General features: G+C 48.6%; 9 protein-coding genes across 9 annotated transcripts in view; 3 read left to right on the forward strand and 6 right to left on the reverse strand.

Annotated features, from left to right (window-relative positions):
• Positions 1-117: 117 nt before the first annotated feature.
• UREG_06383 (uncharacterized protein) lies at positions 118-975 on the reverse strand (the record flags this gene model as incomplete). The annotated part of the gene is made up of 2 exons (XM_002583370.1): positions 118-867; positions 946-975. The coding sequence occupies 2 exons, from the start codon at positions 973-975 to the stop codon at positions 118-120; spliced, it is 780 nt and encodes a 259-aa protein (XP_002583416.1).
• Positions 976-1,530: 555 nt separating this feature from the next.
• UREG_06384 (coiled-coil-helix-coiled-coil-helix domain-containing protein 4) lies at positions 1,531-2,557 on the forward strand (the record flags this gene model as incomplete). The annotated part of the gene is made up of 3 exons (XM_002583371.1): positions 1,531-1,735; positions 1,799-2,240; positions 2,314-2,557. 3 exons carry the CDS (start codon positions 1,531-1,533, stop codon positions 2,555-2,557), a joined length of 891 nt encoding a protein of 296 aa, XP_002583417.1.
• Positions 2,558-3,166: 609 nt separating this feature from the next.
• Positions 3,167-4,472, reverse strand: UREG_06385 (uncharacterized protein; the record flags this gene model as incomplete). Its single annotated transcript, XM_002583372.1, has 3 exons — positions 3,167-3,935; positions 4,026-4,277; positions 4,393-4,472. The coding sequence occupies 3 exons, from the start codon at positions 4,470-4,472 to the stop codon at positions 3,167-3,169; spliced, it is 1,101 nt and encodes a 366-aa protein (XP_002583418.1).
• Positions 4,473-5,197: 725 nt separating this feature from the next.
• Positions 5,198-6,139, forward strand: UREG_06386 (uncharacterized protein; the record flags this gene model as incomplete). The annotated part of the gene is made up of 1 exon (XM_002583373.1): positions 5,198-6,139. The coding sequence occupies one exon, from the start codon at positions 5,198-5,200 to the stop codon at positions 6,137-6,139; it is 942 nt and encodes a 313-aa protein (XP_002583419.1).
• Positions 6,140-9,237: 3,098 nt separating this feature from the next.
• On the reverse strand, positions 9,238-10,747 carry UREG_06387 (uncharacterized protein; the record flags this gene model as incomplete). The annotated part of the gene is made up of 3 exons (XM_002583374.1): positions 9,238-10,010; positions 10,085-10,382; positions 10,475-10,747. 3 exons carry the CDS (start codon positions 10,745-10,747, stop codon positions 9,238-9,240), a joined length of 1,344 nt encoding a protein of 447 aa, XP_002583420.1.
• A 1,031-nt stretch (positions 10,748-11,778) lies between these two features.
• Positions 11,779-12,773, reverse strand: UREG_06388 (uncharacterized protein; the record flags this gene model as incomplete). The annotated part of the gene is made up of 3 exons (XM_002583375.1): positions 11,779-12,332; positions 12,397-12,638; positions 12,706-12,773. 3 exons carry the CDS (start codon positions 12,771-12,773, stop codon positions 11,779-11,781), a joined length of 864 nt encoding a protein of 287 aa, XP_002583421.1.
• A 796-nt stretch (positions 12,774-13,569) lies between these two features.
• Positions 13,570-14,454, reverse strand: UREG_06389 (uncharacterized protein; the record flags this gene model as incomplete). The annotated part of the gene is made up of 2 exons (XM_002583376.1): positions 13,570-13,964; positions 14,043-14,454. 2 exons carry the CDS (start codon positions 14,452-14,454, stop codon positions 13,570-13,572), a joined length of 807 nt encoding a protein of 268 aa, XP_002583422.1.
• Positions 14,455-15,740: 1,286 nt separating this feature from the next.
• On the reverse strand, positions 15,741-17,091 carry UREG_06390 (cell division control protein 3; the record flags this gene model as incomplete). Its single annotated transcript, XM_002583377.1, has 3 exons — positions 15,741-16,379; positions 16,444-16,910; positions 16,977-17,091. The coding sequence occupies 3 exons, from the start codon at positions 17,089-17,091 to the stop codon at positions 15,741-15,743; spliced, it is 1,221 nt and encodes a 406-aa protein (XP_002583423.1).
• A 2,447-nt stretch (positions 17,092-19,538) lies between these two features.
• Positions 19,539-19,933, forward strand: part of UREG_06391 (uncharacterized protein) — a gene marked incomplete at both ends in the record, with an annotated part of 1,511 nt that continues 1,116 nt past the window's right edge. The window contains 2 exons of the mRNA XM_002583378.1: positions 19,539-19,649; positions 19,675-19,701. Coding sequence (XP_002583424.1) covers positions 19,539-19,649; positions 19,675-19,701 — 138 coding nt within the window. The remainder of the gene's footprint in view (positions 19,650-19,674; positions 19,702-19,933) is intronic.

The raw sequence follows: 19,933 nt of genomic DNA on the forward strand, positions 1-19,933 counted from the left end.
CTTATGATAGGGTCGCCTAAATGAAGAGCTATTCAATGTTTTCATGTTCATAATTTCTTGACCCATTTAGCTTTCTGTCACACAGAAGCTATGTCTGCGTTCACCATCAGATCGGCTTCATACTCTCTTTCCAGCGAACTTCAACCAATTCGCCAACTCGACGGTAAACAGCACCGGCTTTGTAGTTATCACTTCAACCATGTCGGCGCGAATATGATTGCTTGTGCTGACTTGTCCGCCGAATTCGGTTTTCCAGTCGTGCACGTCCCATTCAAAGCCCTTCGTGTTGATTACAGAAGGACCACCAACTGGTATGATTCCGACGTTCTCGGATAGATAACATTGCTGTACTGTACTAGAGACCAAAGTCTCTTCATCAGAACAACCGTGGACTTTGGATCCCGGAGCTGATTCCCGGCGAGGTTGTGCATCCAGTAGGCTCCCGCCGGGTGTGAGAATGGTATTTTCCCCCTCGTGAAGGAGGAAGGTGATGCTTTCTTCCGAGATTAAGTACAAACCTCCAGTTGGCCTGTCGGCAGCAGACGCGGGGGATAGCGACGCAGAATAGAGATGGTGGATTTGGGAGAAAGCTTGGTCGACACGGCCACCCAGGCCGCCCAAGACCAGAACATCTAAACACGGCTCCCCATCATGGCTATGCGTCTGGTGAGTGCCTGTGAATCGAGGTGATGTGGAACATGATACTGATAAAACGGATTGGATATTTGCTTTGAGGTACCGGAGACATTTTGTGAAGTCTGTGGAATACTGGTCTGGATCTTCGATCACAGTGACATTCAAACCCTCGTAGTGCTTTCGAGTGTCCAGGCTGATGGAATCCAGGTCTCCCACAATGGCATTTGGAAGCTACTGGTCTCTGGTTAGTGGTGAGGGTCCAGGAGTGGGAGATCGGACCTGAAGAGGTCATGGCAACTTTGTGATTACCTCCGTGGATTCAACCCCATTTTGCTTCATGAGATGATAGAAACGATCAGCGCCGCCATCGGCACAGATGACGAAGCATGCTATCGTATTTGAGTTAACCAATGCGCTAACTCTGGATAAGGGGGTAGCAAGGAATATGCATACCATGGCTCTTCAATATCTGATAAGCGTTCGGATTAACCGGCTGGTTCAGGATCAGAAGTGCATAGGGCGTCAAAGGACGGGCCGGCCGGAAGTACTTTGTCGGATCCCATTCCATTTTATAGGATGTGCAATAAAAGGTCAATGCTGCGTCTTCCCCTTCTTAACCCCCAACTGGCTGCAGAATCTTTTGTTTGTCGCGCAACTTTTGATATCCAAGATATTACCATGACGTAATCACGGAGCACGGCAAAACAAGTCCCCGGATGGCGGTTGTGCTTACATAAGCCATCGGCAATTCAGTTTTCTTTCTGCTTAACAATCCATCAGGGCGATCTCGAAGACGCTCAATTGGGTCGGATCCGTTCATTCTTTCGTTCAATGGGCTTTCGTTTCTGATGAATTAGTGCTTGCTCAAGCTGCTTCTTATTCTACTAACTCACAATGTTCAGATCAGCTTCAAGGGCTGTGCTCCGCCAGACGCAGCCCTTCCGGATTGCGCACCGCCAGACAGGGCAAAGATTCATAAGCACAGCTCCTCCGTCGCAAAAATCGCGGAGTTGGAAGAGTACAGCAGTGAGATGGGGTCTCGCTGTAGCTGCAGTGTATTACTACAATACAAGCACGGTCTTTGCCGAGCAACCTTCCCGTGAGAGCAACCTAGATATTTGATTTTGTCATCTACGGGGCCATTGGCGACTAACACGACTAGAGGCAGTCGCTCTTGAGCAGCCTTCACAGAAAGAAAACGACGACGACTCCTCTCTACCAACCATTGAATCCGTTGCTGCTGCTAAGAAACGAAAACCTGCGCCCCGTGCTCTCAGCCCTTCGACTTCCCAAACGTCAGACTCCGACCATGAACTTGAGGAATCCCCCCACTCCCAAACGCCGCAGCTCACTGGGGCAATAGCAGAAACCGAAGAATCAGGCCCAGCCGATGCTCAACCTCTTCAGCTTTCTGCTTCCGAATTGGAAGAGGAAGCTGGTCAGGAAGGCGCGTTCAATCCCGAGACGGGTGAGATCAACTGGGACTGTCCCTGCTTAGGCGGTATGGCGCATGGGCCATGCGGTGAAGACTTCAAGGAGGCGTTCAGTTGCTTCGTATACTCTACGGAGGAGCCGAAGGGCATGGATTGCATTGATAAGTTCAAGTACGTATCTTCCGACCTTGGGCGTGGACTTCCAGGTCGAGTATCAGGAATTGTTACTCACAAGGTTAAATAGGAATATGCAAGACTGCTTTAGACTCCACCCAGAGATATACGGTTCTGAGTTGGACGAAGACGAAGTCGATGAGCAGCTCAAGGAGCATATCGCTGCCGAGGATGCAAAGTCCCAATCTTCGTCAAACCCCACTACTTCTGATGCGCCAGTGTCAGAGCATGAGGAGAGGAAGAGTCTCGAGGTGGAGGACGTTCAGCAAGTACCAATAGAAGGGAAGAAGTCAGAAGGGAAGCCTGAGGAGTAAATGTCTCCCCCCAGATTTTCCTCGTACTGATGAGTTACCATAATGCCAGCGGGATGTTTTGGTTGCCGTTATCCTTTTTCCCACTCATTTTCCAAATCCGTTTCTTGTGCATCGACGCTCTTCTTTTCCTCCTCCCTATTTAGAACGTTGTGTTTGGACAAAAACTGTACTCCACAGTGTACATTATTTGCGATAGAGTTGGTTGCAACATCATCTCTTTTTGAATATTGCTTCAAAGAAATACTTTCGACATTTGGGCTGTGTCCGATACGTATAATCAAAGACCTTTGACAGGCGTACCGAAAGCTAAATAAGGGGCTGGTCTAAAGAAGGACCCTGCTCCATACACCAAAGCCTCCATGGGCGTATATATACTTCGTTCACCTGCCTTTGCTGTCCTCTCTTCCTATTTTGCGTGGTTGTGATCAGAGATAAAAGCCCTCAAATCCAAAAAGGAAAAAAAAAAAGAAAGAAAAAAACACAACCGGCCGAGTACTCCAAAGAAACCAAGGTGGAAAGAAAAGAAACATATAACGCAGGAAACACCGACGGCCCTAACAATAACAACAAAAGATAAATATTCGCCGGATAGGCTCGATATATGACTTATCATTTTCTCAGAATAGCCTCGTACAGGCTGCCCAATGTACACACCGCAGATCCGGTCAACAGCCCAGCCAGGCCGCCCGGAACAGAGCGGACAACTCTGTCCACGGAAATGGGATTATAGACATCCCAAAACGTGAATTTATTGCCATACACTAGATACGAAACCAGCGCTTTAGCAACGTTGAACACCAGGGGGTCAAAATCCGTTTTCGCAGTCGCGCTTGCTGCCTGGGCAGCTGATGCACGGCGCGTCCCGTACGAGTGCGGCTTCACGCTGGGCTGGGTCATTTTCAGGTTAATATTAAAAAAATACGCAAGTACGGAGGGGAAGATAACGCTTGTTGCCAGCCATAGCGAAAAGGGCGCCCAAAATGCAGAAGTCAAGAGGGCAAATACATCCGGGATCTTGACCGGTATGGCAGGGATGTGCAGATTCGGCATTGCCGGGATGGTGGCCAAGTACTGGAAAGGGAGGATCTCGCCGCCGAGGCCGTAGAGCTCTGTCGCGAGGATCAGGGTACCGATCGTGCTCACGCTGCTGAGGCATGAACGCAGCGCGTATGCGCGCTCTTTGAGCCCGGATGCGACCCACGCGTCGGAAACGGATTGGCGGACTCTGGTCGTCTGTTCCTCGATGGCTTCCGTCACGACAGCGGGCGAAGGCGGCAGGGAGGAAAGAAAGCTTGGGTTTGGTCGCGGTGGTGTGCGAACAGCCACATCAGGCACGGAAGGGGATCTGCTTGTCTGAGAAGCGCCGTCGGAGTCGTCTCTGCTTTTAGCGCATTAGCAACAGGGTTTCAGTACACTAGAAGCGCAAACCAAGCAGGCGTCGGCTTGAGGGGAAAAAACGGGGACGAACGTGGCCTCAATCTCCTGCTTCGACCTCGTTGATCTCTTTGAGCGCGTCACACGTTTCGTGGGAGAAATCATATCCTCCATACCAGACAAAAGTTCGGGCTTCGGTTCTCTCTTGATCGGCGATGAACGCGACGGTCGAGATAATCGCTCGTAATAGTCACTCAGCCTCTGTTCGCTTGAAAGAGTGGAAGCATTGGCGCTCAAGTGCTCGTCAAGCGCAGCCTCGAGTTCCGGCTTCTTATAATCATCGTAACTGTCCCAATACCCCGGTTAGAATTATCACTTCAAAGACACGCTTCCAAGTAGCGTCACGCGACAAGGTGGTTGACCAGCAACACAGGTTATGGAAACGAGGGGGCGGTGTTTACTCTTTCAAATCAGACACCTCCGCCAGAACGAGGAGGTCGCTCTTCCGCAGAGCGCGAAGATACGGTAAAGCGGCGGTCATGGCGATTCGACTCAACGATATTCCAAGTCGCGTTACGCACGCGACTCCAACGAGCAAGACTGTGACAACTGTTACCTATATAAATGCAGCGGAAAGTGCCGAGGAGGGGAGGACGGGCGTTGGTTGAGGGCGTGTCGGGGTGTTGGAAATCGCGGGAGCGCATGGATTGGCGATGTTGCTTGTTTACATTGCGATGACGCTAACAACGGGTGCGTTACGTAATCGGGCATGTTTATAGCTATGCTATATTCGGTTAGACAGAATTGGCAGGAATCCTTAGTAAGCTCAAGATCTGGTGGAGGATTTGAATGACTGCCAACAGACTATCTGGATAAAGGATGAACACATCCCTTGATGAGTCCAGAATCCAGGGGACGGTCTGAGTTACTGAAAACACAGACTATCCATGGATAAAGAATGAACGTGTCCTTAATGGCTCCGGAATCCAGTGGAAAGTCTGAGTTTACTGACACACAGCCGTGGTCAATGACAGCATATGAGCCACCTTCTACAGCTGCGAAAGTGTTTAAAGCCCCGATTTCCGGCTTCAAGCCTTTATCTCTCACTATTCCATCTGCTGTTGACAGCTTGAAGGCTTCTTTTTAGCCTTAAGGCTTTTAACCCAGCCTTTTTGAAAACTTCATTCAATATCTTAATGAGATATTTAGCGCTAACAATTAAAAAAAATCCAGAAGGCGATGAATCTCCTACGCGAGCTTGCGGCGATGGCCCACAACGCCGTGAGCTCTTTGAATTCCGCAGATACTGTTCCCGAACATACGCTCTGCCGATGGCAAAGTCTCTTCGGCTATTCTGCTAGGGAAGCAGCTACTCATATTGAACGTCACCGGGCAGATTTGAACCGTCCACGGGTCTCAGATCAACATTGGGCCTTGGTTCGCGAAGCCAAAGAGGCTGAAGGTCATGACAGGGAGAGTTACGAATACTTCATGTCAATCAGCCCGGTGAAAGGCACGCAAAAGAAAGCCGTCATACCCGCAAATGCCCAGTACTTGTGTTTGCTTGAAGGCCCGTTGAAAACAAACGAAAAAGTCCGTGTTGCAGCAGGACTTTCTACGCTCCCTAAAGTCCATAAGGGGCTGGATGAGGACGGCAAGGCCCTGGGTTTTGTGGCCTTGGATGCACAAGCGACCATCCAGCTGCTCTCGGCGTTCGAAGGACAGGCTTTCCAGCCGAGCATCACTTGCATGCTCCCTCCGGCCGCGAAAAAACTCTCCCAAACGACTCTTTACCCATTCCTCGGAGTTGACACGACACTGCCGCAATATCGGCCACAGGGATCCGGTTTCGTTAGGCCTATGCAGTATCAGTACCCCGTCGTCTACTTCTTCTACGGAACTTTGGGCGAGCCGGATCGACTCGTGCGGCTGCTCGGACTGAAAACAGCACCAAAGTTGGAAGAGGCGACTGTGGCTGGTGGAAAAATCAAGACTTGGGTGGGGGGAGATAAGGCTCTGGTCGACGGTTCATTCACTTCCCGTGTTCGAGGCGTTGCGTACGAAGTGGTGTCCAAGGAGCACGAAGATGCCCTTCGACGGTATGAAACCGGCAAATATGAAGTGGTCCGATGCAACATCCATACCGAAGAGAGAGGCGTGGTACGAGGGCTTACATTTCGATTCCGGTGCTCGGACGAAGCGGCGTGATATCGGCATCGTGAATCCTTCTAAAATTCGGCTACGACCTCGCATTCGAGCCGACCTTGTATTTTTGCGGTACCGAATCGATATAGCGGAGTATAATATGAAAACAAGGGAGCCCGGCACCGGGACAAACGTCTAACCTACTCTGTAACGTCCTTTCCGTTCCTTTGCCATGTGGGGATCACAAACAATACAGGTAAGCCTCTCAAAGGATTCAATCTCTTTGCCGCGAGAATGACCAATATCACATAGATTATGATGGAGTTCGGCCCAGTCAACCCTACCCGGGGAGGCGCCCCACCTACTAGGATGTTTGACAAGACACGGGTGCTTGGTGGGCTGTAATTCCAAACTTATAACGGGCATGTGCTTGTTTCTTTACTTTCCCTTTTTCATCTTTTTTTAACGAAAAAGGTTGTCAGCCACTGCATGCTACAGCTATTGATGTACTTATTATAATGCATTTTTAAATGTCTGCCTTGTTACTTACCCAGCAATAAATCCGTTTGAGTTCTGATTCCCGTACAAAGCAAACCTCCAACATGCACGGAGGCACAAGCACTTGATTGGCTTATTCCCCTGATGAGAAAAGCCCTGCTTGTATGAGTGGTCAGATTTACTACTAGGTATGCTTACTACTAATAGTTAAACTTAGTCATCTAGATTCGAGCTTCAAATAGGACTGAGATCCCTCTGTTCTCTCAGGTTGATGTTGAATCGGCCACTGGTTTCTCTTCCATGGTGGTGACGGGAGTACAACTAGTTCTATATTAGCTTCGACTTCAGCTGGGCCCCAGAATAGTTGGTCAACACGCACGAATTATTATACTAGATATCATTCAATTGTAACTAGATCGAGTACGGCGAACAATCTCTCATGCTGAGACTCAGCCAGTTTTCAGTGGCTTAAGACAATTTAATATGACATTGTGAAGTAATTACGTGAACATAATGCATCCCCTTGTAATCCTCCCGTGTCCCTAACTTTGTCATATCCCATCAAGCCGTGCTATTTATTAGGGAGTTCGGCATCGGGGGGCTTGGCGAGGATGTAGTAAAGAGAACCAGTTATAATGGCTTCGTTTTTGAAGTAGAAGGGATCTGATCCTGGAATGAGTGAGGGACCGTCTAGGACCCTAGGTGTGCCTTCAATTATGGACACTGGTATTATATAGGCCGCTTTCTCCAGCATCCTCGTATTTCCTGTTGTTCTCCAAACTTGTAGACCAAAGCCCTCTGATAAAAGAGGTATTTGCGCCGCGCATTTGAATAATATGGGTTTGAGGCTTTCTTCATTGCATATGGAAGTGTGTTGGCCTCTTTCTTGCCACTGCGCCTTCGAAAGAAACTCCACGAGCTCATCGATGGGGCACTTTCTAGATGTGGGACGATTTCAGAGCCCGAATAGCGATGTGAGGTATTATTGATGGCGTCTGTAAAGAAAAAAATTTAGTATTATAATGAATGGCACAGGGTGCTTATCGCCTACCTTTGCTTTTAATCGATTGATAGATAGTGTATCCTTAGCGACCCATAGCCAATTAATATCAGTTGGCAATCCTCGAGAGTTGAGTGGCATCAATGCAAATCGTGTCATGCAACTTGGCGAGCAATGTGGTAAGGGCCAGAAGAAGTGGGAAATATTCCATCTCTGAAGAATTTCATGGACTGATTGATGAAGTCTCGCATTTCAGAGCGCTCTTAGACAATCACTTCTTGCATACTTCTTCACAGTTGACAATTAGGCCAAATCTGGGCCTCCAGCACAATAGTCTTCATTCCAGATTTTTCATTGCTGAGAAGAATGTCTTCATTGCTTTCTGGTGATGATAATGATGTGTGAGAAGTTAGGTCTAATGAATGTATAATTAGAACAGGAATGAGCTAGTGATGTAGAAGTAGAAGGAGGATGCAGTAAAAGCAAGTATATAGTATATGCTGTGAGGGCCTAGAGCCCTTGCTGACCTGTAGGAGGATGCAGTTAAAGCGAGGATATAGTATATGCTATGAGAGCATAGAGCCTTTGCTGGCCTGTAGGAGGATGAGGGCAGCTTTGAAGGTTTATATACAAGCAAGGTACTGGAATCTAAAGAGTTTATGAAGAGTTCATATTGATATTCAAGTCACTTTGCTGGAAGTAGAGAAAGGTTTGAAAAGAGTGAAGGAACTGAAAGAGCACTCACATAGAAGCGAAAAGTGATTTTCTAATAAAAGACATGTTGATTAAGTTACCTTGATTCTTTGAGAAGTTGCAAAAGAGTTTGGAGATGCTAGTTAACTATAGTTAACTATCCAAGAGAGAATCTTGGGAAAGACTTCTAAGATGAAATTTATTAGATAACATCATAACATACTGAATCAACTACTTCTGAGACTCACCTTGGACAATGACGGATTATGACATATCCCTTTACAATGTCAAAGAAACAATGAAAGAGGAATATTTTCTTCTATGCCGAGTTTGATTTGGCTGAGCTTCTTGAACTGGCTCAAAGATTGCGCAACGTGACATGCTCGTGCGATTCCAGGCAAGCTATGGGCTGGATGAAGAAACAGCAAAAGCTGTGCTCGCTAGCGAAGCAGCCAGGTCCTTTCTGCCGATGATCAGTTAGTCACCAAGTAAAATCAAGCGAGATGAAAGAGCCTACTTTACTAATGTGGGTGTCGAGCGGCATGCCTTAGCGGCGAAGGTTAGACTGGCCTCGGAGTTGAACAGATCTTTTGTTGCTGATAGACGACTTTGACGTTGGATTGAAGCAGCCGTGAATTTGCTAGAGAACTCTCAAGAGGCGAGCTCGATCGAGAGAAACTCTTGCTTCGAGCTCATTCAGGGGTCCAGTTAAAGGGACCTCTTACCTCTCTCCAAGGATTATGTAGTTGAGGCCAATCTTGAGCCAAATCTTAATTGATCGCCAGACAGTCGTCTATGCTATTGAACATCTATTCAAACCCGCAAAATAGTACTATACAGTGAAGTTCTATTGCACACGCAAGTATGCGCATTTGCATCCCATTCCATCAAATCCCACCAAGAACGCCATGCTGTATGTCCGCATACCCATAGTTGAGAATGACCCAAGCCTAAGCCTATCCGGCTTCCGTCATATCGAAGATGCACTGCTTAACTCTTGTGCTCCCCAGTAATGCTCCATGCGCTTCAGCAAAAATTGATAGAGAACAAGCATCGTCCCACTCTGAACGCTTGTCCAAAGGAAACGGGGGCCCACGCCACGGAACCAGCCGAGTATGCCCTCGGTTTTGTATATTAACTTCAATCCTGTGACCACCGACGAAGTATCAAGGACCAAAGCTCCGGGTTTGACGGTGGACGTTGAGGGTGAGGATGTCGATATTAACCGCGACTGACGCTGAGAGTGTGCCGCTGAGGAGGATGAGGATGAAGGGTGGACATGTTTGGACGATTCTTGAAACGCAGCCTTGATTTCGCTTATGCTGGGTTTCGAGTGCTGGGCAAGTGGATCAGAGACTTGCGTTTGTATTCGCGTCTTAACAACGTCGAGAGGGCACGTTATGACCCCAGCCATACCACCGGCACTCGTGGCTGTCAATATCTCCAACGGTAACCCGATATCTCTGCTTCCTACCCAATCTTTTGCAAGCCTTTGTTCTTGTTCGTAGAATGCGAATTGCAGGGCGGAAAACGGAAGGTCCCGGAAAAGAGTGGCTTTAAACCCGGAATATAAAGCGAAGAATCCCTCCTCTTTGATTATCGTCCGAAAAGCATCCAACGTTGATCTATAGTTGTACCCGGATTGAAAAAAGGGATTGTTGTATCTGCCTTGAAGCTGCAATCGCGTCTTCAAGACCTCCGAAGGAACATATACGAAAGACGCAGCGAGGTCCGCAATCAGGCCTGTTTAGGGCACAAATCAACAAAAAGTACTCTATTACACCCCTTGCAAGGCGCCTAAGGGCGGGTTCACCTACCTCCTGAAAGATATGATATTGAGGGATTAATCCCAGCATCCAGCATATGTCTTTTGCTATATTCATATGTGCCAAAAAATATGACAGTACCCGGGAACGATCCAAGTAACGCGGGAGTAACCCCGCTATATAAACCTCGCCGGACACCTTCCTGTCGAAATATCGTAGCGTAGGACGACGACATCGATGTGTATTTAGGAGGGATATGAGGATCGCCTTGTTGTCTAGTTTTAACCGTATCCAACGAGTGCATCAGCATGTCACCACTAGTTCCTCCGATTCCACCGGCGAGCATTGACTGAGAAAAACCAACTTGTCAGCATTGTCGTCCAACGCCAAAATTTCCTCAACGGAAACTAGGCAAAACGTGAAAGCGCAGAATCAACTAACATGCAGGTAAGGCGGTCTATACTCCCGCTCCTCCTGGTCTTCGTCCATCAATCGCTCTTTCGTCCTTGGTCGTTTCGCCCTTCGCGAATCTTCAAATTCCGCTTCAGCATACTGTCCACGCGAAGCACCGGATACGACGGAGGGGTCATATTTGGGCAATGCATTGCCGGAAGACGAAATGGTCGAAGAGGACGAACCAGTCTGGGCCGATGAGTCTGCTGTCGTCGTTGCCGTCGCCCCGAACAGATTCGTCACTCGCGACACCAGACTCATCGCCACGCGCCGCCGTACAGTCGGACGAAAAGCTTTCCCCGCTCAATCTGTATATCTAAATAGCGCAAATGCGGTGTGGATTCGACGCGCCAAATGTTGTGGCAGACAATGCCGGTTTTGGCAGCCCGTTCACCCCTCCGCGAGAGAAAGTTGCTAAACGATTGGTTTGTGGAAAGAAGGAAAGCGATAGCCGCAAATTTCGAGAGATAGCTGGTAGTCAACACATAGACGACGGATCCGAAAGGACGACAGCAACCAAGGCGCGGAGTGGGTAGCTCGAGCTGAGACGAACGGAGTTGATAACTTGATTCCTGCTGCCTTTTTTTCCAAAATTTCGCTGAAGCTTCGGAGGCTACATTTTTCCGAGTTAGGAGCTTTTTAACTCCGGTGCTGGCTAATGTTTTCTACACAGCTTGCATTGTATAGCCCCGCCAAGAGGCGCAGTGCAGTACCTACTCTGAATCCATCCATTATTTGGGAGAACCACTGCTATTTTCGGCATCGGAAATGTATAGTTTGCTTTTCAGTGACGCTATTATACAGTCGTCCCTGACTCACAAATCCGCGAAGCAATACAAACCTATCAAGCCAAAAAAAAAAAGGTAACAGTAAAGCAGAGGACAAAGGCAAGAAAATGCTCCGTTAAAAAGGGCCATTCATTATCATATCAAACCTCATCTGCTCCAGTCCCGTAATGCACAACAAGAAAAACGGTAGAACAAACTCCATCGGCGTGATCCCGGAAATGTGCAGGGAAGATCGGAAGCAGGAGAAATAATGAAAATTTGACTCAAAACCAAGCGGACGAGCATAATAGCATAGAACATATTTCCAGGAATTAAAAGTACAGAGAGTGTTCGTAGATTCAGTTATCGTCTTAGCTGTTCAGTTTCTCTTGTTTGTATTTGCAATGATCTCCCGTTCGACTCGGTATCATGATATGCAATATACGTTTCCCATATATTTCTAGTGATTGCTCAGTATATCAAACCGGCCGAGAGTCGACTTTCTGTGCCGGTTCGAATGAGCATTTACTGCGCCTTTTTGGCTCCAGGACCGGTTTGACCTCCAATGTAGCGGCTCGTGTCAGTGACTTCGTATACCCGTCTGACGAAGTCCTTGAAGACCTGCCAGCCTTGCCTCACGGCAGGCGGGGTGTTTTGGTGTGAGATGGCGACCTCGACTCTCTGACTCGCATGAGCGACGATTCCCTGTACGTACTTGCTTCCCGCGTATCTTGCACGGAAGAAGGAGAAATACAACACAAGGAGGACCCAGCTGCCACTCGAGAACGTGAGGGCAGTTCCAATCAACCGAATAAGAAGGACCAGTTCGAGCGATGCCACCAAGGCCATACTAGAATCGTAATAGCGTTTGATAAAGTGGCCAATGCTTTCCGACAAGGGTGACTGCTTGGCTCCCTGTCTGGATTGCGAGCTGCCTTCTGCATTCACCTCCGTTGGAGGCTGAATTGTCGGGATTAGATGGCTGCGGGTGAATGTGGCCACGTGGAAGAAAGAGTAGATTCCAAAGGGAAGAACAGCGATGGTGATCTGGCGAGAGTACAGCCAAACGAGAGCGATGACTGTTGGAAACAAATAGTCAGCGGATTAGTGCATTGAACGATGACCGGCCAGGCAGCTACATACGCAAATACAACATGTTTTCGTCACCAGCCAACTTCATAATAATGGCAGGTGCGCCTCCTCTCAAATCACCACGAGCGATATGCGACTTGTAAATCACGATTCCGTATGTTGCTGCTGCAGCGATGAACGCAAAGCGGTATGAAGCCTGAGCCATTCCCGAGGTCGAATTGAAAGTGAGGGCGGACAAGAGATAGCGAAAGACGGCCAGAACGAGGGTAAGGTGGCCTATAAACCAGCCGAATCTATACGCGTTTATCAACCGCAGTCCTTGCATAGAACAAAATGAAAGCACGAGCAGAGGCAACTCACTGTAGCCTCTGGGCAAGCTGCTTGAGTCGCTCGCCCAGTGGTAGCGATGAAGGAGGTGGAGGCGCCATTTATTCAGACTGATTTGAAGCTGTGAATGCTGGAACTGATTCAAAGGATAGCTGAGGAATAGGAAAAGTCGTCGCTCGCAGCCTTTGCAAGGTAGTTGTTGAGAAGCGAAGCAGAGAGACCAGGGTTCTGAAATACAGAACAGCCAGAGTGGTCAGTTTGGTTGGTTTCTGTGGGGTCCGCGGCTGTAACAAGCGTAACAACAAAACAGGGCCTTTTGTCTTTCACTTGCATCATCATCCATTCACTCTTGCAACTTCAAGCTATGATGGCATGTCTATCAGCAATCATCAAAGCAACCAACGCGGCCGTTTTGAAGATACCCATGACCCATTCAAAGTGGCAAACGTCCAAATATCTCCTGCATTGCTAAATATCCACTATCTTGCGCAAACTGGTCTTCATTCAGATGGAGGTGAACCAGTCACATCCTATCCGCCACCGCCAATATACTCTGCATTATAATGGATAACATGCTGCTTTATTGAGCACACAAGGGCCGCAAAAGATCGTTTCTGGCGGTTGAAAGCAAGCTTAGCTTGGACCTCGTCAACAATCTCAAAGAAAGGCCATCAAAAGTACGATTTATAAACCTCAAATCAATTAGCAAAGAAGGGATCTCAAAAGATGACTCCGGACCTCGTTCCCTTGCGAAGACTTGGAAAAATAAAATGAATCATTCAGTTCTCTCCTTGTTGTCTGCCTTTGCTTATTATGTGCCTGCTCCATGGACTTGTCATTTCCCTCTCACCTAGACTCAATTCCTCTGGATCTCCCTCCCCGCCCGTCTGTCCCCCTCTATTTGTCTCGAACACGTTCTACACGAGGCAAGGTCAGATCATCGTTATAGATTTCCACTTCCAAACCCTGGGGCTTCTTCGCCCGGTACCGAGGGCCATTTTTCTTCTCTGGATCCTCGTCGATATCCATCGGGGTGTGTATTCCCAATTGCCGGCGAACCCAGACTCTCTGACACTCCGGGCACGCAACTCTCGTTTTCTCACCCCATAGGCTAAGCTGCTGGAATTTCCACCAAGAAAACTTTGAGTTGTCACGGTCATTGTTGAATTTCTGTATCCCCACGTCCGCTGGGGTGCATTCCGGATTGCCTTCCGCGGTTCCTTCAGCAATCTCGTGCGGGGACACAAAGGGATTCTGAATGCCGGTTCCTGCAACTCCTGAGCACTCTCTCTCTGGACGATTCAAGCATCTATCTAACGGGCGAGAGCGGAGTCGAAGCTGACGCGTAATGCCAGCCAGAAGGAACTTACTCGTGCCAAATTGAAACGGCGACAAGGTCTTTCCTCTCGCCTTGTTCTCCTTTCCGTCACTCCAAGCCGCCTCCAGACCTTTCCAATTCGGCGAGAAACAACCCTGAAGCGCCTTGCCCATCATTCCCACCCTGGTATGCCTGCAGGCATATGTTCTTCTCCATCCTGCTACAGATATTTTCTCACGCTGACGCACGCAGCTGGGACAATATCCGTCCACGTTCAGCGTCCAGTCTTTCCAGGTATCTTCCGGGCAGAATTTGGTCAGATACATCTCCTTTTGGTTTTCTAGTGCTTGCTCATCCAAAGGAACGCCATTTGGTTCTTGACAGTACACGAGACCGTGCTTCAAGTGGCATTTTGCTGTGTGGCCGCAGAGCTGATACCGTTCTTGGGATATGATTCTGCACATGATGGGGAACTAAAACAAAACAGTAATATGATTGTTTTTGTTCCCTTCAAAATAAATAAGGAGTTGGGGGGGTTTGGGGTTATCCAAAAGAGGGAAATAATGGAAAAGAAGTGAGCAAAAGTGAGTGATAAATCTCCCCTCCTTTCCACCAAAAGGCAGATTGGCTGCTCCTTAGCTTCTTTGACAGAAGACTGCTCAGAATGTCTTCTCTCTAAAACACCTTTCTTGATGCGGCTGGGTTTCTGAAGTGGCCAATCAATCCAAAATGGATACTGGGAAGGTAAAATCCTGAACCAAGTTGAAGGCAGTGGCTTTTGTGCTTTATGAAGCTTTCTTTTGGCAAGCCAAAGAAGGTTCTATAGCACGAGACAAGCTTGATGTTCTGCCTCACTTACAAAGCCTTTCATTTCAATCATTCACCGGGCTAAAAAGGCCCATTGTGCTCTTCTTCCTCATAATGAGAATTTCCCTACGAGTGACAATGGTTCTCATAACTAGTCACACCAAGATTGGACTAGGTCATTAACCAAGTGGTTCAGAGAAAGCAAAGGTGACCACGGGATAGTGACCCCTATGTTCCTTGGTAGTGACTGGAATACAGCACTAACACAGACCTTGGATCTACTTCAATACAAAGTTACGAGCTTAAGCGCCAAATGACAGTCTAGGAACCAAACCAAATAAAATAAAAACTAACGTAGACAAATACATGACAAGAAGGAAGCTAACTAAATACTGGAAATGAGCCGAAGAAACCAACGAGCACCGATAGATTCAGGTAGAGCTCAAGGGCTCTCCAGATATCAGTACTGGACACAACCTTTTTTCCGGTGCTATGACGAGGAGCAATAGCAGCTCCTTCTTAGCCTCTACCACACGAAACTCGTCCTCCACAAAGCCATCTACCTGAAAATCGACGATTCCCAACCTGGGCCAATCTCAAATTCGCAGCTCCCCAACAACCCCGTAAACATTAGTTAAGATACTGTATTTTCTCTCCTTCAAGAGCCATGAAGGATAAGAGAGTCAAGGCAAATTTCAACGTCATTATAGAAGTACTCGAGAAAAGATAGGTATAAAAAAACAAGAAAGGAGAAATACAAGAGAATGTCAGAGTCAAAGGAGACAGGGAAGGAGAGGGTGACAGAGCGCTAGATCCATCAGCAAAAAGAAGCAATGCAAAACCAAGCCACAGGAGCCCAAGTGCCAGATCTCCAAAAGAATTTGATGCCTTGAGTTTAAACCATGTATCAGACGTGATTGTCGGGTTTCGGCCCTTTCAGATCCTAATTTCGAAGTGAAAACCCTTTTCGCTTTATCTTGTCTTCGAGCGGTCGTCCACTTTCGAGGCGGGTCTTCTTGTCTTCCAACTCGAGACGCTGCCGGTCCAGTTGTTCTTTCATTTCGCGATGCCGAGCATATAATTCGTCCTCGCTCTGTTTTAATTTGCTCTCCTTTTCTTGCACTTTCTGTTGGAACACCATCTTCATTTCTGCCTCCATCTTGGCAAGCTTCTGTTCGTGAAGAGCGCGTTCCTCTTCCTGTTTCACAGCGGGATTGACCTCCTTGAACACGCTGGGGTCTTGTGTCACACCCATAGCTGTGAGTTTGTCGGATCGGTAGTTCTCGTACAAGACATTGTTGGTGTGCTCCTTGAGCTCTTCCATGTGGGTGCGGATAAGCATTTGTCGCAGTTTCACAAAGTCGCAGTGCTCCTCGTTGTCTACTTCGATGATACCCCATGGGTAGCGGCGGCCTCTCACCTTGTGGCCATTGGAGGTAGTGACTTCTGTGTTTGCGCCGACGACAGCGAAAGGGACCTTGGACATGATCTCCTGGTTCTCAGCAAGGGTTTCTTCGTCATCGAGTTCATAACGGGGGCCTTCGAAGATCTGGATGTTGTGATGGTGGATATCGGCAAGAATCTAGATAGTATGTCAGCAAGCAATCCCCCTGTTTCTCACCACTTGGGGGTGATGGTTAACATACTCTCTGCTTGAAAAGAGCAACTTCTTCATCAGTCAAGGTATCCGCCTTGGCGATGACTGGAATCAAGTTGACCTTGGTGTGTAGGCGGCGCATGACCTCGATGTCAAGGGGCTTCAATGAGTGGCCGGTGGGTTGGATAAAGTACACGCAGGCGTGGACGCGGTTATCGACGATGTTCATACGGTTGACCTTATTTTCTGCGTCGAGGTAAGCATCAAATCGCTGTTCGATGTTTTCGACAATTGGACGCCAGGAATCATCGTTGTTAACGAAATCGCCAAAGCCTGGTGTATCGACAACGGTCAACCGTAGACGAACGCCGTTCTCTTCAATATCGGCGCTAATGGATTGAATGGAGACAGTTTTGGGGATGATATCGAGACTGGGTCCCTTGCGCTCTCTGGGAGGGTATAGGGAGGTATTGAACAAAGTGTTCACTAAAGTCGACTTTCCCAATCCAGACTCGCCTGGTGCAAGTAAGCATGGTGGCACATCAAGGCGGGTTACATCCGCAAGGGCTCGACATCACTTACCGACAACCATAACATTAAAATTGAATCCCTTGCGGACACTCTTGCGGTGCCACTGGTTTGGCAGGTTGGCGAAGCCCACATAGCCGGTCAACTTGCGGCGAACAACATTTCTCATATCAGTGGCGGCCTGAGCAGCCGCTTTGGGGTCCTTGGAGGACACGGTCTGCGCGGCACCGCCACCCATGGGGTTGCTGCGCTCCACGAGCGGTGATGCAGGCTTGCTTGGAGGAGTGCTCACGGACGGAGATGGTCGAGTGGGAGCGGGAATCCCGTTGACAGCAGTAGCTATATTGTCTGTTCTGTCAGTGTCTTGTTGATGTTGCACAGGGTTTGGAACACGACCGGGAAGCGAGTAGTTTGTAACCCTTGAATCACGCCTCGATAGGGTTTCTCGCACACAAAGGCGATAACAATGCCCGCTCTCTGGCGATAAAGGATCCATGATATACTTCCAATAGCAGTAACTCAATTTGTAAGGAGATGCATGAAAAACAAGTGTGCGGAGAATGGAGCGGCTTGATCGAGAGGGGCATCCGCAGAAGACGTGACAAGGAACGGGGTCTGAAGCAGCTTACCCATTGTGTCGATGGATCAGGCGGGAGGTATGGATTCGAAGACAGGCAGGATTTCGTAAGGCGCAGAGGAGAGTCTAGAAGGCGAGGGCAACTACCTGGTCAGCAATCAAACGTGATGGGGAAGTGGCAGGATGGTGTCAAGACAGAAAGAGCTGCGTAAGTGCCAAAAGGCCAGCTGGAGCAAACGTACAGAATTGTTTCCTAGTCTGAGATGATGAGGCAGAGGGTCCCAGGCAGTGAATGAGAACTGAGGGCTGCTCGGGGCGGGAATGCTTTCACTTGGAATCTCAGGGAGGAGGTCTGAACGAGAGGCAGCCCAGGAGCGAGCAAAGAGGAGTCAAAGGCAGGACAAGCACAGCTTGGAGGAAGAAGGCGGAGGGAGACTGAACGAGAGAATTCCAAAGTTGGCTCCGCAGCGAGGATGGGAGAGACGAAGGGGGATGTTCTGTGCAGACAAAGCGTCCTAGACAGGAAGAGACAGCAGGAAAGGGGGTTGACAAGTACTTTTTTGGGACGGAGCGCGCTGGTTGGCTCGGCTGGGCGTGTCTCTATTTCCCGTTTGGGACTGGTCTGGAATGCGTAATTTTGTTTTTTTGCTTTTTGGTTTGCTGTGAAACGCTGTGCGGTGGACAAAACGGCTGTTGGTATGTGGATGGCTGTGGCTCTGTGCGGCCAGAACAGGGCAGGACAGGGTGTGAGAGCGATATGGCGCTGAACAGACACTGTTCAATTTGCGATGCTGCTGAGGGAAGCACAGTTACATCTTCCTCTCTTTGGGCCAGGGGAGCTTTGATGCCGTAATTTACACGCTCTTTCGCAAGATGTCGAACCACGGATACAGTCAGGGGATCACCCTCGTGGTGTGATTGGTGGGCTCTGGAAAGTTTCATCTGTCGGACCCAATCAATGGCCGAGAATTGCATGGAATTAAATTTAGTGGAAGTGCGGACTTGGTACTGATACCGCGTATTTAACGGTCGGCTGTCTCGCTCGTTACCTGCGTGTTGTGTCACGAAGACAGATTCAACTGATGGGCATTGGATCAGGTCAATCTGGCATCAACAGCAGTCTTCTCCCGTCCACGCAAACAGAATATGACAGGTGGGGTCAGCACATGGAGAGAGAGTGCTGAAACAAGCCCGCAACTCCATTTTACTACCGAAGATCGTTGATCATGCAATTTCGCAAAGTGCTCTTATTAAACCCCCAAACGTCGACCAAAATAGCTGAACTCGAGGCCTTTCATCTGCTAAGGAACACCAGGCTTGAGCACCTGGAGCAAGTCAGCGGTTGACACCCGTGAGCAAGCATCGTTATTTAGAACAAAAAGGTTTCACGAATCCTCAACAACACATTGGAAGCGAGGGACCATATTTGATATCCAAAGGCACAAAACGAGTCAAAGAGCAGTCAAGTGATAGTCCAAGTGCTCCGTAGAAGACGTTTCCGCACATGTACTCTGTAATTTTGAATTATATCCACCCGACAGAATCTTTGGCTCTGAAAATATGGAGTACTCCGTCCTGAGTTTCTCTGCTGCTTCCCGTGGTTGAGACATCGGGATGGCGCCAGGGTTCTGGCTCGCGGCGCGTTGATGGCTCGCCCCAAAGGTAAAAAGAAAAAAGCATCAACTGCAGGTCTGAGGCTCTACCATCACCACTGCAACTCCTCCAGACTGACCTGCCCCGTACGCAGGATTACCTTGCGCTGCTGAGTATTTAATTAATATTCCCATTTTTGGATTTGCCTGTTTGCTCGATCGTGAGCTAAAGACAGTTTCAACCCTGTCTCACATCCGTCTGTTGGGGGAAAGTTACGCTTTTCCACCTGAAGGCAATGCTGCTTCTCGCGTGCTTTGTTCTTCACAAGTAACAACCAGAACAGCTCTTCGGAGAGAGCGAAAAAAGGAAAATAAGACGGACTTGAAGCTGGACCCTTGGGTGACTGCCGGCTCCTGGGACGTTGTGAGAACCCTAGACAATCGGTCATGGGCAAGCAGTCGGTGGCTGTGGTTGGGACGGGGATGGCTGGGTTGGTGACTGCATATCTGTTACGACAAGATAAAAATAACCGCTTTGATGTTGAGATATTTGAAGCGGTACGTCACCATTCACCTTGTGCAGGATTGCCTTGCCCTTCCAATGCAGTTGGTGTGTCTCTGTCAACGTCGATATCGACCCTAACATACTCGTCTAGCAAGATCAATGCTCACTGGACTCTGCATCAATCACCGTCTCGGCAAAAGATGGGACACGGACCAGCCGCTGGACCAGCCAATGCCGCGCTTTGACCGTGGGATTTATGCCAATCTGACGGGCATGTACGATTATCTTGGGCATCAGATATCACCAGGGACGTTTTCTTTCTTTCAGCTTTTTCAAG

This window comes from Uncinocarpus reesii, genomic scaffold (assembly GCF_000003515.1).
Source record: "Uncinocarpus reesii 1704 scaffold_4 genomic scaffold, whole genome shotgun sequence".
Taxonomy (NCBI): Eukaryota; Fungi; Ascomycota; class Eurotiomycetes; order Onygenales; family Onygenaceae; genus Uncinocarpus; species Uncinocarpus reesii.